Raw genomic sequence first — 14213 nt, 5'->3', positions numbered from 1 at the left:
ACAAATCAAGTATATCTGTAGTATAGACAAAGATGTCTTACATGTACCAATAACTGCTATTTGAATTTCTTTTTGACTGAATTTTTATAGAAGAAAAGCGTAAAGATTATAACGTTTTATGGCGCAGTGTTGTAAATAGTGCACCAAATGTTGAGCGTTTTGAAACTTGCTCCACCAAGAGCAGTCAAAGTATCAGACAAACAGGCATTCATCTTTGTCGCCAAACCTTTAAAGTATGCGAGTGGGAGGGTTGATCAACAAACTATACAAATGCTTTTCAGAGTGGCTCCAAGCGTTTTCCTAGGTTTAGAGCGTCCTTTGCCAGGAATTTTAAATTTAGAAACGGTTTTAGTTAAACTGCCCCTGATTGGGGAATTTTACTGTTTAAGGCGTCGTTCACATACTGTCTTTTCTGCGGGAACGAAGAGTATTCCGCTTGACCATGAAGACACGGGTCACTCATCCGGACACGGGTCACTCATCCGGACCGTAACCCGTCCACCGGACAGTGACCCGTCAGCCTCTTCCACGCCAAGATAATGCATCTCATTTCGCTGTCCGTCAACCGCCAAATCAAACGTGAACGGGGGAAAATGAAGACCTTGTATAAATACAAAATTTGATATGTCATTAAGTTTATCTGTAGTGTCATTTACCTGGGGTCTTTATTCTAGCATTTGTTTGCTGACAACGAAATTGATTCCCCTAAGGTGGTTCACTTGTGGAGAAGCCGCGCTTCACTGCTGTTAGAAGAATGTTAATGTTTAGAAAAAGTGACTTTGTTATGGTATTTTTTTATAACATTTCAGCCATTCAAGTGTAAGCCACATGAGGTATGCCATGAAGTTAAATGCCACTTTTTCCTTCGTCTCCAGCATTTTTTAAACCTTTTTTTGTTCTGTAACCTTTTTTGTCCTATCCTCCCCATGAAAAGAGACTCGTTGCAAATCTCCAAAAGTCATAATTTTCTTTAAGTCCCATCTTTCATTTTCAGTTCATCGGTTCAGTCGGTTCCATTTTCTTCCTATTGACTATATTACTATATTATTACAGCGTTCGATTACCACCAGGGAAGTATCATATATGTATACACATACCGTATATAGCCAGATAGAATTGCAGTGTTTTTGTTAGTGATATATATCTGATCATTTATTTTTTGTCAAACGAGACACTATTTGTGTAGAAAGCGTAGTAGACGTCAATATACTCAGATCTCGGAGAGGAGAGAGATGTTTGGGTCTTTTAAGAAGTTTGTAATCTGGAAATGTCTGTTTGCCATTCATTTTGCTTGCATCTCTTACGTCTTGTTCTTCCTCTCTCTCTCTCTGTCTCTCTCTCTCTCTCAACTTCACTTAATAATATCCTGCGTTTATTTTAAGTGACAGCCATATAACAAAACCATTTGTCAAACCAGTAATGTCTATCTTTGACGACCTCCTCTCTCTCTCTCTCTCTCTCTCTCTCTCTCTCTCTCACACACACACACACACACACACACACAAATACACACACACGTACACACGCACACATACATGCACACACTCACGCACACACACATACACACATACACACACGCACTCTCCCCTTTGACACATATAGCAACAGTATCACCCAACACTTCGATCATCTCTCCCCCTCTTCTCTTTCCCTCTTTTCTTGAATTCGACTCCCAAACTTTTTATCAACACAATCGCCCATGTCACTGTCAACGCTTGACAACTAATTCTTCTGAAACCGAAAACCCTGACTTCTGACGTAACATCTTATTACCCCATCACCCCATTGTGTTGTCAAGGTAACGCAATACCCTTATCATCCAGTAATAAATAAGTCCATTTTCTCCATTAACAAAGTAAGCGACATCGACTCCCCTGAAAAGACGTTTGTCGATTATACAACAGGGCTGTCACAAAACTCCTGTCGGTATGCCGTGTCATTTGTCCCGCGATTTTTGATGTAATATAAGTCTGTAAGAGGAACTGGGGCCTGATTCTCAAAAATGCTTAAGTCCGAAAACGGGCCTCAACTTTAAGACAAAAAATTTTATCGTCTAATTTGACCTAAAACTAATCGGTAGAAGCCCAAATAAACGGAATATTGAGCTAGCGTTCCAGACCAATATATACTTTATCAAAGTGGACAACTACTGTAGGTTTATCATAAACCGAAGTAGTCTGAATTTAAGGTATAACAGTTCGGACCAATTTTCTGTCCAGATCTGTTTTGTGGAACCAGACCGTGACAGTGACGGATGACGTGAGCTCTTACCTCAGGCAAGAAATCAAGCAGGCCTTGTAATTAACTGGGGAGATAGAAAAAATGGCGGTGGACATTGCTTTCACGGTTGTAGAAACTAATAGATGACGAGCACTAGTCGTCCATGAGCACTGCTCATTATAAGATTGACTCGGCTCAAATACAGGGACATTTATTTCTGTTCACGATGAGTTATGTTTGTGGAGAAGGATTCTCCAGCGCATGCAGCTGACGTTTAAGTTGGAGGTGAGTTTTTGGACCGAGGGCATTAAGGACAGACAAGACAGAAAAGCATATAATATGTTCAGAGAGAGAGAGAGAGAGAGGAGCAGATGACGATGGGAATACGATGAAAAGACATGGATGAAAATGGGGTTTAAGTGCATTGAATATTTTATGTGTGCATTAGCGCATGCTGCCTCCAGTGTGTGTGTGTGTGTGTGTGTGTGTGTGTGCGTGTGTGAGAGAGAGAGAGAGAGAGAGAGAGGGAGAGAGAGAGAGAGAGAGAGGGCGATAAAGGTAACAGTTAATTTACTAACAGTGTATCTGTACTCATAGCAAGACCACGCTTCATCATCATGCTGTCTTAACATCCACATCACCTTTCAAACTGAAGCTTACCTAAGACTGCAGGCATCTTTTTTGGTACAATTTTTGGCACAAACCAAACAGAAAAAGGAGGACAACGTATTTTTCACGTTTGTTGCGACAACTAGCCAGTTTGTCAACTACATCATTTCACTGAAACTAGGAAGATATATTGAATTAAATTAGTGTCAGCGCGCACGACAAGCGGCAGTTAAACTGTTATGAATCAGTATCAGATGAACTTAACAAGGATTCTGGCACATTTTAAGGATGAAATGCGGTAGGTAAGATCAATTTTTTGGCGTGTCGCATTTATTTTTAATGATAGGTTATATTAACCTACACCCGTAGGCTGCTATTCATCTTTTCTTGTAGATTTTTTTTTTTTTTTTTTTTTTTTTTTTTTTTTTTTTTTTTTTGCGTCAAGGAAACCCACGTAAGCACGTTACGCCACCATAATCTCCGAAAGTGAGTTAATGTATCTTCTTTGATTGATTTACTGCTTGTGCGGAACAGAAAGTTTAGAGTATTGTTTGGGCACTTATATGCGTATTACTATACGCACAAAAAATGCCAACAGAAATACACGGGGACATTTATGCGTATCAACATACTTTCAACTAAGAGTTAATATGGCACAACTCCTCTCAACTATTTGGCAGTGGGCCAAAGTTTTATTCTTGTAAAGCGACGTTTTATGTCGACGTAAACGTGTTTTTTTATTGGTTAAGGATTTGCAGCTTTCCTTATCTACTTTTTTACCACAGATCTCGCCCCTCTCTGCAGTCGCTAAGTACAACTGATGAGGCTCTTCTACCTGTAACAGAATTTGTTTGATGTCTGTGATTAATGCTCATAAACTGCAATCCCTGTGTATATTGTAACCATACCGCAGGTGGTAACGAGTGTCTTCATCGCCGTCACGAAAGAACCATATCCTGGCGCCGGAATTTCATTTTCATACATGTACATCGTTTGTCGTTTATGATATGTATCGACTACAGTATTGGGATAACTGTTTGCAGCCTTCTCTCTCTCTCCCTCTCTGTCTCTCTCCCTCTCTCTCTTTAAAAACGAAACAAAAACAAACTGTGCAGCCGTTTTGCTACCTATGCTGCTCTCACCTCTTGCTTGAGAATCAGTCCATGTAAATGATGGGTATCTAAAACGGGACTTATTGATTTTTACATTGCAAAAACCTTTCACTCTTTGACATGTCATATCCTCTCACTCCATCACCTGCCTGGTTAGATGAAAATCACTATCTGCCCACTCTCTCTCTCTCTCTCTCTCTCATTCTTTCTCTCTCTCTCTCTCTCGCGTGTGTGTGTGTGTGCGTGTGTGTGTGTGTGTGTGTGTGTGTGTGTGTGTGTGTGTGAGAGAGAGAGAGAGAGAGAGAGGGGGAAGGGAGGGAGAGAGTCAAAAGGGGCGCTCACGTGCGAGAGCGAAAGGGAGTCACAGAGAGAGTAATGCTCACGCGGCAGCCGCAGAGGAACACGCAAACGCCCTTTAGGCCTTGAAATTCTCCTTAATCTGTATCTCTTCATCTGAAGGATAGCCGGTAACTTAACACAAAATTGCATTCAACAGCTTCTTTTATCCTGCAACATGTTCTATCCGCCCTTTGCGCCAATTGCACCATTTGCTGCAAATTCCTTCGTGTGATCTACAGAGAGAACCAACGGATATTGGATTTAGAATCGCTCTTTGTTGATCGACGACCCTTAAATGGTCTTTTAGGTACTAATTAATCGATGTGAGTTATTGGTTCTAGACTTTAAGGCCTCGTGCAGCAACGGGTTTGCTTAAAACGTTTTAAAGCGTCCTCGAGTTGTTTCTCTCTGAGGCCTGTTTGGCAAACCGACCTGAGTCCAAAGCCGGTCTCCAAATATGTTTGCTTTTGCCAATTGACCTGCAGTAGCTACCTGTCTAAAATTAACTGAGGTCATTAATTACTTTCTTTAATGCAGTTCAAATAACTTAATTTAGTTGAACTACCACTAATTCCACCTGCTGCACAGTAGAGAGTAATATTCGGTCTTAAAATCGAGACCAATGTTCAAATGAAGTTAGTGAAACCAGCGCCTCTACCAGCTCTCTTTTTCCTAGAGTCACTCTTAACATTGGAACAACTTTGGTTAGTAGGGTGCCTAAAAGGGCCACTGTAAATCATCGACCAAATATTCAGATCCCGATGGGGTTTAATTCCTCACACCCTAATTATCCAGGGATCATCTGTTCGGCTTTATCCAATCGGATTACCTGATTGCCACACTATTGTACCTCCAAATTAGCTGTCCATTTTGGAATAATCTTATCATATTGATGTATGTTTTAGGACACATTCAGAACAAGTCGATCCGTGGACCAACATATCCGCGGATCAAATATGGTCGACCCACTTGCAAACTTGCCGCATGATCCTCTAAAAAACAGTTGATAGATTCCCAGCGGAGATTATGCGATAATGTTTCAGGTAGGTCGCCCGCCCATATTTGATCCGCGGATCTATTAGTACGCGGATCAACTTTGGTTGTTAATGCACCCTTATAATGGTGGAAAGGAGAGGAAGGTATGATGAAGGGGTTCTGAAATTCAGGAAAGAAATATGGAGTTTGTATAGAGTTTATGCCTGATTTTATTTGATAACTAGGATGGGGATAGAGGTTTGTTTTCCAGAATTATTGAAATATTGACGAGCACAATTTGCACGCACTGAAAACTTGAACAAGGGATAGATATGATTTGTATTTTTACAATAATAATTTGTATTTGAAAACTGATCGCTCAATTGGAATACAGTTGATTGCATTGGGGGGGGGGGTGCAGGGGGCACCTCCTTCTCTCTGCTTTCGTCCTTCTCTTCTCCCTTTTCGTTCTACTTGCTTGTGGTAGCAGAAAACTGACAATGTCCTATTTACCTATAAGCATGCGTGCTCTGCCAAATACATGTCAATCGGCAAGACGTAACATGCGTTCAGATGAGGACTCAGCAAAGGTCAAGATGAACCCAGTTCCTTCTGTCTCGTATCGACCGCAGATTGCTCAAAGGAGAAATATCAGAAATCGATGAACGTTTTCCCACATACACTGAACGGATTTAGGGTTAAGAGTCGTATGCCTTATTCAGCTCAGATGGAAACTTGGTCCACCTTGAAACGGGCTTTTTTTTTCTCAGGAATCTTAGGCGTTAAGAGTATTTTGGATCCCATATTTGATAAGACTTAACCATGGTATTGGATTGAGAAGTAACAACCTGGATTTGCCAACACTGTTTTCACTACATGTTCTCCACCCTGGGTTTCTGAGAACAGAAAGTGACTTCTTTCCGCTAAGCATACATGCTCTACGTTATCGAAAGACGAATTCGGGTTTATTGTACGCGCCGATGGATAATAACAGAGAGTTCATTAACGTAATGGAGAATTGGTCTTTTCTTGGTTATGAATCGCTGGAAGAATAACAGAGTTGCCTAATGATGTTATTAGACCTAAACAAGACCGGTTTTTACTCCTGTCTGTAATCAAAACCCTTAACGCCTTCGGCAACCGAACGAGAAAAATCTAGCATGGAAGGTTATAGCTTGACAATTGCACACCTGTTCATGGCCAAGACTCTGAAACTAAATACGGTGGATTATGACGCCAGACCGAGCTAATTGCGCGATTAGGGCAGGTAAGGGATCAGTGCCGTACAATACATGTTTTAAAGCTCGTTGCCTTTAATCCGTGCGTGAAATATTGAAACGCCTGTAGGTGCTGAAGCACTTATCGATATGTGGTGAATGTGTGTATGTATGTGATTTCTTTATGTACGTTGTGTGTATAAAGATCAAGGGTAGGGTTTTATGTAAAGTAGAATGAGACAGGATATGGGATCCTGTTACTTACCTGGGATATTGAGTCAGTTTCTAGCGACAGAAATAAACTCTCTCTCTCTCTCCATCTCTCTCTCTCTCTCTCAAACACGTACGATGTATGCAGGTATAACAAACCATACGCAGTTACATATTGAATTCATATGGTGTGCTTTGGAGAGTGGATGAAGCAGAGAGAGAAAAAAAGCGTGATATCATTGTATAGATCATTTAACGAAAATCCCGATTAAACACATGCGCGTACGCATTTTTAAAGTGGCGACTAAAGTCCCAAAAAAGCGAAATAAAAGCACAATCTTAAAAAATAAAACAGACATGAGCACGCACACACCAACACGTGCAACTGCCCCCACATACGCACACACACACTCACAGGAAAACACACTTGCTCGCACAAGCGCACTCAGGTATAGGTAACAATATTGATAAAATGCAGGTAAAAGAAAGAAAAAACATACCAGGCGCCAACTAGCGCCCCAATGTTTACAAAACCACAACTGTTCGTGTATTGAGCTGAGTAAATCAGTATTAGTCATTTTTCATACCAGTAACATAACATTACACCAGTAAAGCACCATGACACGCATCGTTAGAAAGTGCACTTAATCCTCATCACGACGCTTTATATCCCATGTGTTGTTTTTAATGTGAACTTGATTACGTTATTTATCAGTATCACTGAGTGATATGGTCATAATGAGGATGCCAACTCATCTTTTTTAGTGAAAGATGAAAACTGATGATTTAGCTTTTGGCTGTGGAAAATAATGTGTGTTACATGTAGTGCTTAAAGGTGCGGAATGCGTGTTAGAACTTCATAGCAAAAAGAAACTCCCGGAAATCCCAGGAATTTTCCCTGAAGTACCAAGATATATTCCGATCAAACATTTTGTGAAAACTGATCTGCAGGCCCGTTTTCGGGTTTTAATTTTTTTACCTCTGAAACCCGCCAGTCTCCATCTCCAACAATGCTGACATAAAAAATAGAAATTTAGAAATGAAAACAAAAGAAAAAAAAGATAACTGTGCCACTGAGCGGAGGAGGGAGGGCACTGGCATGTTTTTATTAAACTTTCCTCTGTGGTAATTTCCATATGGTGACATAATTTGTTAGTTTAAAAATCTTTGAAACTGATTTCTGTTTTGAGAAGATTTTATTATAAATTCAATTAAATAAAATTTTGCCATAGGTGAATTTTCAGTACAGTCCATAGACGTATGAACTGGGATACATGTACATCTATACGCCCTAGCTAAGACCCCATTCCCAGAGATTAGATCGATCTACTTTAGATCGACCTAACTCCCTGGGGGTTCACACTAAATAGCTGTCAGCCGAGCGGGCACGAAAGTTAATTACCCCCTTACACCTTGTAGTAGGCGGGACGGACATTTAAGCCGGATTATTTGACAGTAATCTAGTGAGACTCCCCGCGGGGATAGATCGATCTAAAAGCTCTGGGGATACGCCCTAAGAAGCAATGGGTTCTATCCATCAAACTGGAAAGTGGTCCCTGTTAACAACGTGGGTAAGACGAGGTCATAGACCTTGATCAAGCACCATGTGCACGTAATGTGAGTGATCAATGCGGATGATTGGCCATTTGCCTTGGTTACAATAAATGAAAAGTATACTATCACAAAGCATGTTCTCCCCTATACGGTTTGTACAAACACGTGGTCATAGATTTTGTTTCATATAGCTATTGCCTTATATAATATGAATATTAAGATGCAAAATATTAGAAAAGTGGGGAATCTTGGGCGTACACAAAACAATGGGAAGCTGTTTTAATTTATCTCCTCGTCCAAATACCAACTGGCAATCTTGTCCTTGGGGTTTGTAGATAATAAGGTTTTTTTAATGTTGGTGTGTCCAAAAGACCTGTGAACGTCTGGTGCCGTTGAACATGTAAATTGATCTTGATAGGTCGCTTTTGGCCGATTACAATTTAGTTCGGAGTGACACATGTAAGTACAAATGCACCGCGGCTGCGTGACATGCGGTATAAAAAAAAACCTTGTTGAAACGCAACCGTATTTGCGAGAGGCACTGTACATCACTTTACGGTTCAACAAATCACTCTAGGGAATTAAGAGCTGCAGCACTGGAATTAAAAGCTGCAGCATTGCCGACATGAGATATTGAATAAGGACTAACATTCTGCTTTTCGACAGGAAAACCAATTTCTTCTGACAAAAATAACCAAACCAGATGAAATATGATGCAATAAAAACCAAATTATCGAGAGATGTGTATATCAGTTTTGTTCTGTTAGTTAGGAATTGGCATTAAGTCTGAAAGCATTTCAGATAGAAACAGATCGTTTTTCAGTCCTAGGGAGTGAGGCAAGTTATTGTAGTCAACGTCTTTATTAAAGTGAGTAATAGTATTTTTCTTATTGTGATTCAATGACCATACATCAATGTGGACAATACCGCGAATTAGCTTCGTTTAATATTTGATAAACTTGTGATGCATCTGTCACATATCACATGTCACAACCGAAGGCGTATTTATTTATTTATTTATTTATTTATTTATTATATTTTTGGTAATTTGAGAGTCCAACTTTTGGTAAAATGTTCGTGACAAAATTGCCATGTTGTACAATGTACATGTGCAACAGATTGGTACACTGTTCTATGAGACGCGTACGTTCAACAAGTATCATTTTAATCCTTTTATTTGTCTGATTAATTATTCCGAATTTCAACGAACACGGAAACCATTTTAAGACGTTACCTAGAAGTAGGTTGTTCTGGAAATCAAACACCAATAAGCAAGGTATGCTCGCTTGTCCCCCGCGGTACTAAACAAAAAATTGACAATATCTGCCAACAGATCTCAGATATCTGGAGAATCATGTTCCCTGAGTTTATTGTTATTGTCATGGCAATTGTTGCCAGGTAACAAGACGTAAACCCCATTACGGTTATTGTATCATGCTCAGTAATGCAATTTATCTGATGGGGATGTTCAAGGTAGGACTGAATCATGCCTTACGATTAAAGGCAAAGCACTCTTCCATCTGGTTACTCAGAGAAAAGGTGCATAAGCAATGCGTACTTTCGTGCTGTCTCTATGATTCATAGTATTTTAGCGGTTATTTTCTTATTTTTCAGATTTTGTGACTAACAGAGGACCGTCAGAAGCGTACAAAAGACAAGTGAAGTCGCTGATAGGCGGATTTGTATTGGGATAAGTTTGTCATCACAGCTGAAACCAAAGAAAACAGTATCAGAAACAGGGCCGGAGTATATGGCTGCAAAAGACAATCATTTAAGACAGATACAAGATATTAAGTGTACTTTTTAAAACAGTGAATCGGACTATCGACTTCTTCAACCGTCACCGAACAATCTTTTTACAGTAATTGTGTGACCGCCAGATAGAAGCACTGTCGCACGATTTTAAAATCGTTATAGTATCCATTTAAGTTGCCATTACATTCTATGCACTGAAGACCAGGAGAATATATAAGAGATCCCCACTTTAAACGCGGGAAACAGGAAGTTGACCATCAGAGGCACTCTTGCCAATTAGCTTCATCACGCATCGAATCGGGATTGCATCGTTGCCAAGGAATGTGGTACTAGATAAGAAACTCAGTGTTTTCTATATACAGTTTCGTTCCCGTTATTCCCTGGAAATTTAAGAGGAGGTCGGATCATACGTGCTGGAATTTGCCTCCACTAAATTCTTCATGATTCACTTGTCTAAGATTATATCTACGTCTCAGAAATAATCCAGGAGTTGGGGTTTTCCCAAATTCTCAATTCTCCCGAGGGCTGTTAAAATTTGTACACACAAAACAGTGAGTGGCCCCATAATACATTCCTAGCAACCCGCCATTTCCGCGAAAAATGCTTTAAAGCCAGATTATTCAATCTGGTACCAATCGATATACATCAATACGGAATTAATACGGCAACCACAAGCAAGCCTAGTCCATAGCGGCGGTCTGTATGATAATGGTCTCTGCCAGTGTCTGCCTGTTAATAATGCTAACTGTTGAATCCCTAATTGGATTGGGTTGCACTTTTACATTGGCTGTCTACTAGATGCATATATTTGAACGGGCTGTGTTACAACTGATATCTGAGAAGAAATATATACGCAGATCTAGGTCTGCGATTCCTGGTTGTGTTGATGGACCAAGATTTCTTCCATCTAGATAGACCAGAGAGACCGTTCTTCGATTTCAGAGGGTCAAATAGGCCATTCTACGATTCCATAGAGCCTAGGTAGACCGTGCCGCGATTTCAGATAGGCAAGATTATAATACGATTCGAGATTCGAGACAAGATAGACCTTTCGTTTCGCAAAACCAAAGCGATTAAGTTTCATGCGACATACGTGTATCAGGAAATATTGGCCAAAGTAGCTGAATGCGTCTTGAAATATTGAGACACCCAGTAGAGGACCAAAATATGTTACTGCGACGATATGATGTTATGAATCGTTTTGAAATACCGACGATTAAAATTTAAATTGGCGTTAAACGGAATACAGTTTGAAATTTCATAAGCTCTGAAATTCATAGATCTAGCTATTCAAATTCAAGGTAATTGTAAAATTGGAAATCCGAATGCAAGGATATATTTACTGAAACCCTCAAGAATAATTCTGAAAGGACCATTGGAAGTTCTCAAAAATACGTCGATCGGAACATTATGATGGCAGAAGAAAATGGAAACAAAGACGACGATGCCCACATCTACGAAAACGCCGATGCCGTTGCCGCTGCCGCAGAACTAGAAGACGTTAACCAGAACGTCATTCGACAGCGGCCACGAAGACGGGCGGCGCTTATAGGGGACGCTCTGTGCAATTTTATCCCGAACGATTACAATAAAATTCCTGATGAGGAGAGGAACCATCTGCCTCGTGCATCAACGAAGATGATTGATAAACTTGAATTTTCGCCGAAAAAAGTGAAATTGTCTCCACCTATAATGACGTTAAAAAACGGATTGGGAGATGGTAGGTCCCCGTCTATGTTAAATGGGGACTACGCGTCACTTTCGCCAATGGCGCCAACTACCCAAGAACAGCAACAGCAGGGAGGGCTAGCAGAGCTCAAAGCTATGACTGCCCGGTTAAATCTAAGTACAAGACGAAGGAGCACCGTCGAGTGGCAGGAGAAACACTTACAGAGAGGCACGAAAGGAAAACCGAACTCGGTACAGAATGGACTTGGTACGATATCGGAAGATGGCGTCGAGGATTCTGACCACACTGCGGCGCCACTGTCGGAGGCGGAGCAGCGAATAAGTGATGCTTTGGATTGGTTACGAGAGGAACTAGTAAGTTTATCGCTTTATTCGTTTCTGATTGACGCGACTTATTAAACATGTATCTGCAAAACAAAAGTGAACGAGAGCGCAGACCTCCGCCAAGGCAGCGATTTTTGATTATTATTGATTATTGATTGATTATTGATTCGGATCACCACCAAAAACTAATCATCTCTTACTTGGCCCACTTTAGACAGTTCCTGAAAATTTCATTAAAATCAGTCCATAACTTTTTGAGTTATGTTGATGACAAACAAACGGACAGACAAACAGGAATGAAAACATAACCTCCTTGGCGGAGGTAATAATTGCATGAACATTTATAATGATATCATTGTTATTAAGGCTTTATCATTTAATTTCAGACTGAAATGCGTTCCCAAGATCAGGACCTTGCGCGCCAACTAATATCCCTCCGCCACGAAATCCATCAACTCAAATTACAACAGAGCTGCAACGAGCACCAGGAAATGCTCGCAGACGCACGAGACGAGTTGGAGGACGAGAAAGAAGTCAAGAATTTGGAACTCTGGGACACCGCTCTTGATACAAGTGCGGAAAACCCGACGCCTTTGCGATCGTTGGGTCATTTGGGAGTGACGCGTATGAATTTGACTTCCAGGCGGTTTTCAATGAGGTGAATGGAATCCTGAATGTGATTGGTGGATAATCAGAGGAAATTGTTGATCTGGGGATATCTTTGGGGAGAATGCGATTGGATGATAATAACGTGAAAAACGAGATTGGACGGTGACGGGAAAGCATGCACTAGAATAATAAATGTGGAAATAAAAAGAGTTTAGAAATAATTGTTTGAAAAGAGGACTTGCAACTGAAATGATAAGCAGTTGTTTTCATGAATGGATATGCCTCTTACATGTAGATGGGAGATCTTTAGCTAGTGACGAAAAGGCAGTGATTCGGTTTGCCATTTTCTCTATTCGGGGACGTTTTCCCATGATCAGAGAAGGAAGCGGAAGTGAGAGAATTGGATCTCTTGCTTGTAAGTGGGGTTTGGACCAAAAGGCCTATCACTTCATCATACTGAGTCCAAAGAGAGAAAAAAATGAACAGCTTGCTCTCTCTTCTTAAGATTTTCTTAATTTAATTATTATCTGTTTTATGCGAGGCACTCTGCAGCAGACTACACTCGAAGAAGGATTGGATGTAACGGTTATAAGCTGAAATGATACTCTGAGGCAATACAAGAGATTCACTCTATTTGACTCTTACAAGGACCGTAACGATATAATTTAAGTGCTGCTCAAAACTTGGAAAAAAACGACAAAACATGGCATTAAATTGACAAAAAGTGCGTGACTTTAGGCGACATCAAAACAAAAATCATTACCAAATTACTTTGCGTCAATAAATCACTTAAAATTATCTAATACAATAAATCTTGCAAACAGTCACTTTTGATAATAAGCAAATCTTCTATTAAACTTATAAGAAAAATGAAAATCACTTCTTTAGTAAATAGGCGAAAAATGTCAACTCAAATTACATTCCGACTTAAGGTTTTTGTAAAAAGGGAACACGACCCCTCCCCCCCCCCCATACACACACACACACACACACACACACAAAATTAACTTTCATTTCAATAATAAAACAAAGTAAAAAGAAAAAACACTCCAATATTTGTTTACTGAAAACCCTTTGGCGTGCTTTAACTACCGGGATGGGAAATGTTTGACTTGGAAAACCATATGAATATTTCAAAATCAGGGTATATACATGTGCACTGTTATCGACGGCTACATACATAACTCAGATACTGTACTGTGAAATAAACGACGATTTCATCAATATGTACTTTGTTAGGCCTTTATTGATTTTTGGCGCGTGTTTTACATGATCTTTGTATCCTGAGTCTGGAGGGTGGTGGGTAAAAACCTGGGTATACTTCCACAGAGGTGGTCCATTGCCTAGGGAGTCTAGGGAGTCCCTTTATGGCTCTTGAACTAGGGGAGACGCCCCCCTCCCCCCCCCCCCCCCAGTGCGGCAGATAGGGTTGGTTGGAAGGACCTGTGGCATGACCCAATGTACTGATATAAGTTGAAGTCCGTTATATAGTCATATGGAATATTTTGTGATGCATACCGAAAATAATGTAAAATAAATAATATTATCTTTTGTTCATATTTACCTCGCTATTTATTATTATATTCCTTTATCTTTCTTA

General features: G+C 40.2%; 1 protein-coding gene across 3 annotated transcripts in view; it reads left to right on the top strand.

Annotated features, from left to right (window-relative positions):
• LOC106179081 (protein FAM167A) overlaps nt 1-13837 on the top strand; it is a 30607-nt gene extending 16770 nt beyond the window's left edge. For 2 of the 3 annotated variants that reach the window (XM_013562587.3, XM_013562589.3), the window contains 2 exons: nt 9851-12034; nt 12391-13837. In XM_013562587.3, the coding sequence (XP_013418041.1) occupies nt 11402-12034; nt 12391-12666 (909 nt within the window). In that variant the 5' untranslated portion in view covers nt 9851-11401 and the 3' untranslated portion in view covers nt 12667-13837. Of the gene's footprint in view, nt 1-6069; nt 6523-9850; nt 12035-12390 lie in introns of those variants that run through there. The other variant, XM_013562591.3, reaches the window with a different exon arrangement.
• Nucleotides 13838-14213: the final 376 nt, after the last annotated feature.

This window comes from Lingula anatina, chromosome 8 (genome assembly GCF_051362555.1).
Source record: "Lingula anatina isolate TDL-2025a chromosome 8, LinAna3.0, whole genome shotgun sequence".
Lineage (NCBI taxonomy): Eukaryota > Metazoa > Brachiopoda > Lingulata > Lingulida > Lingulidae > Lingula > Lingula anatina.
The sequence above is the reverse complement of the archived record's forward strand: the minus strand, read 5'-3'. Positions and strand labels throughout refer to the sequence as shown.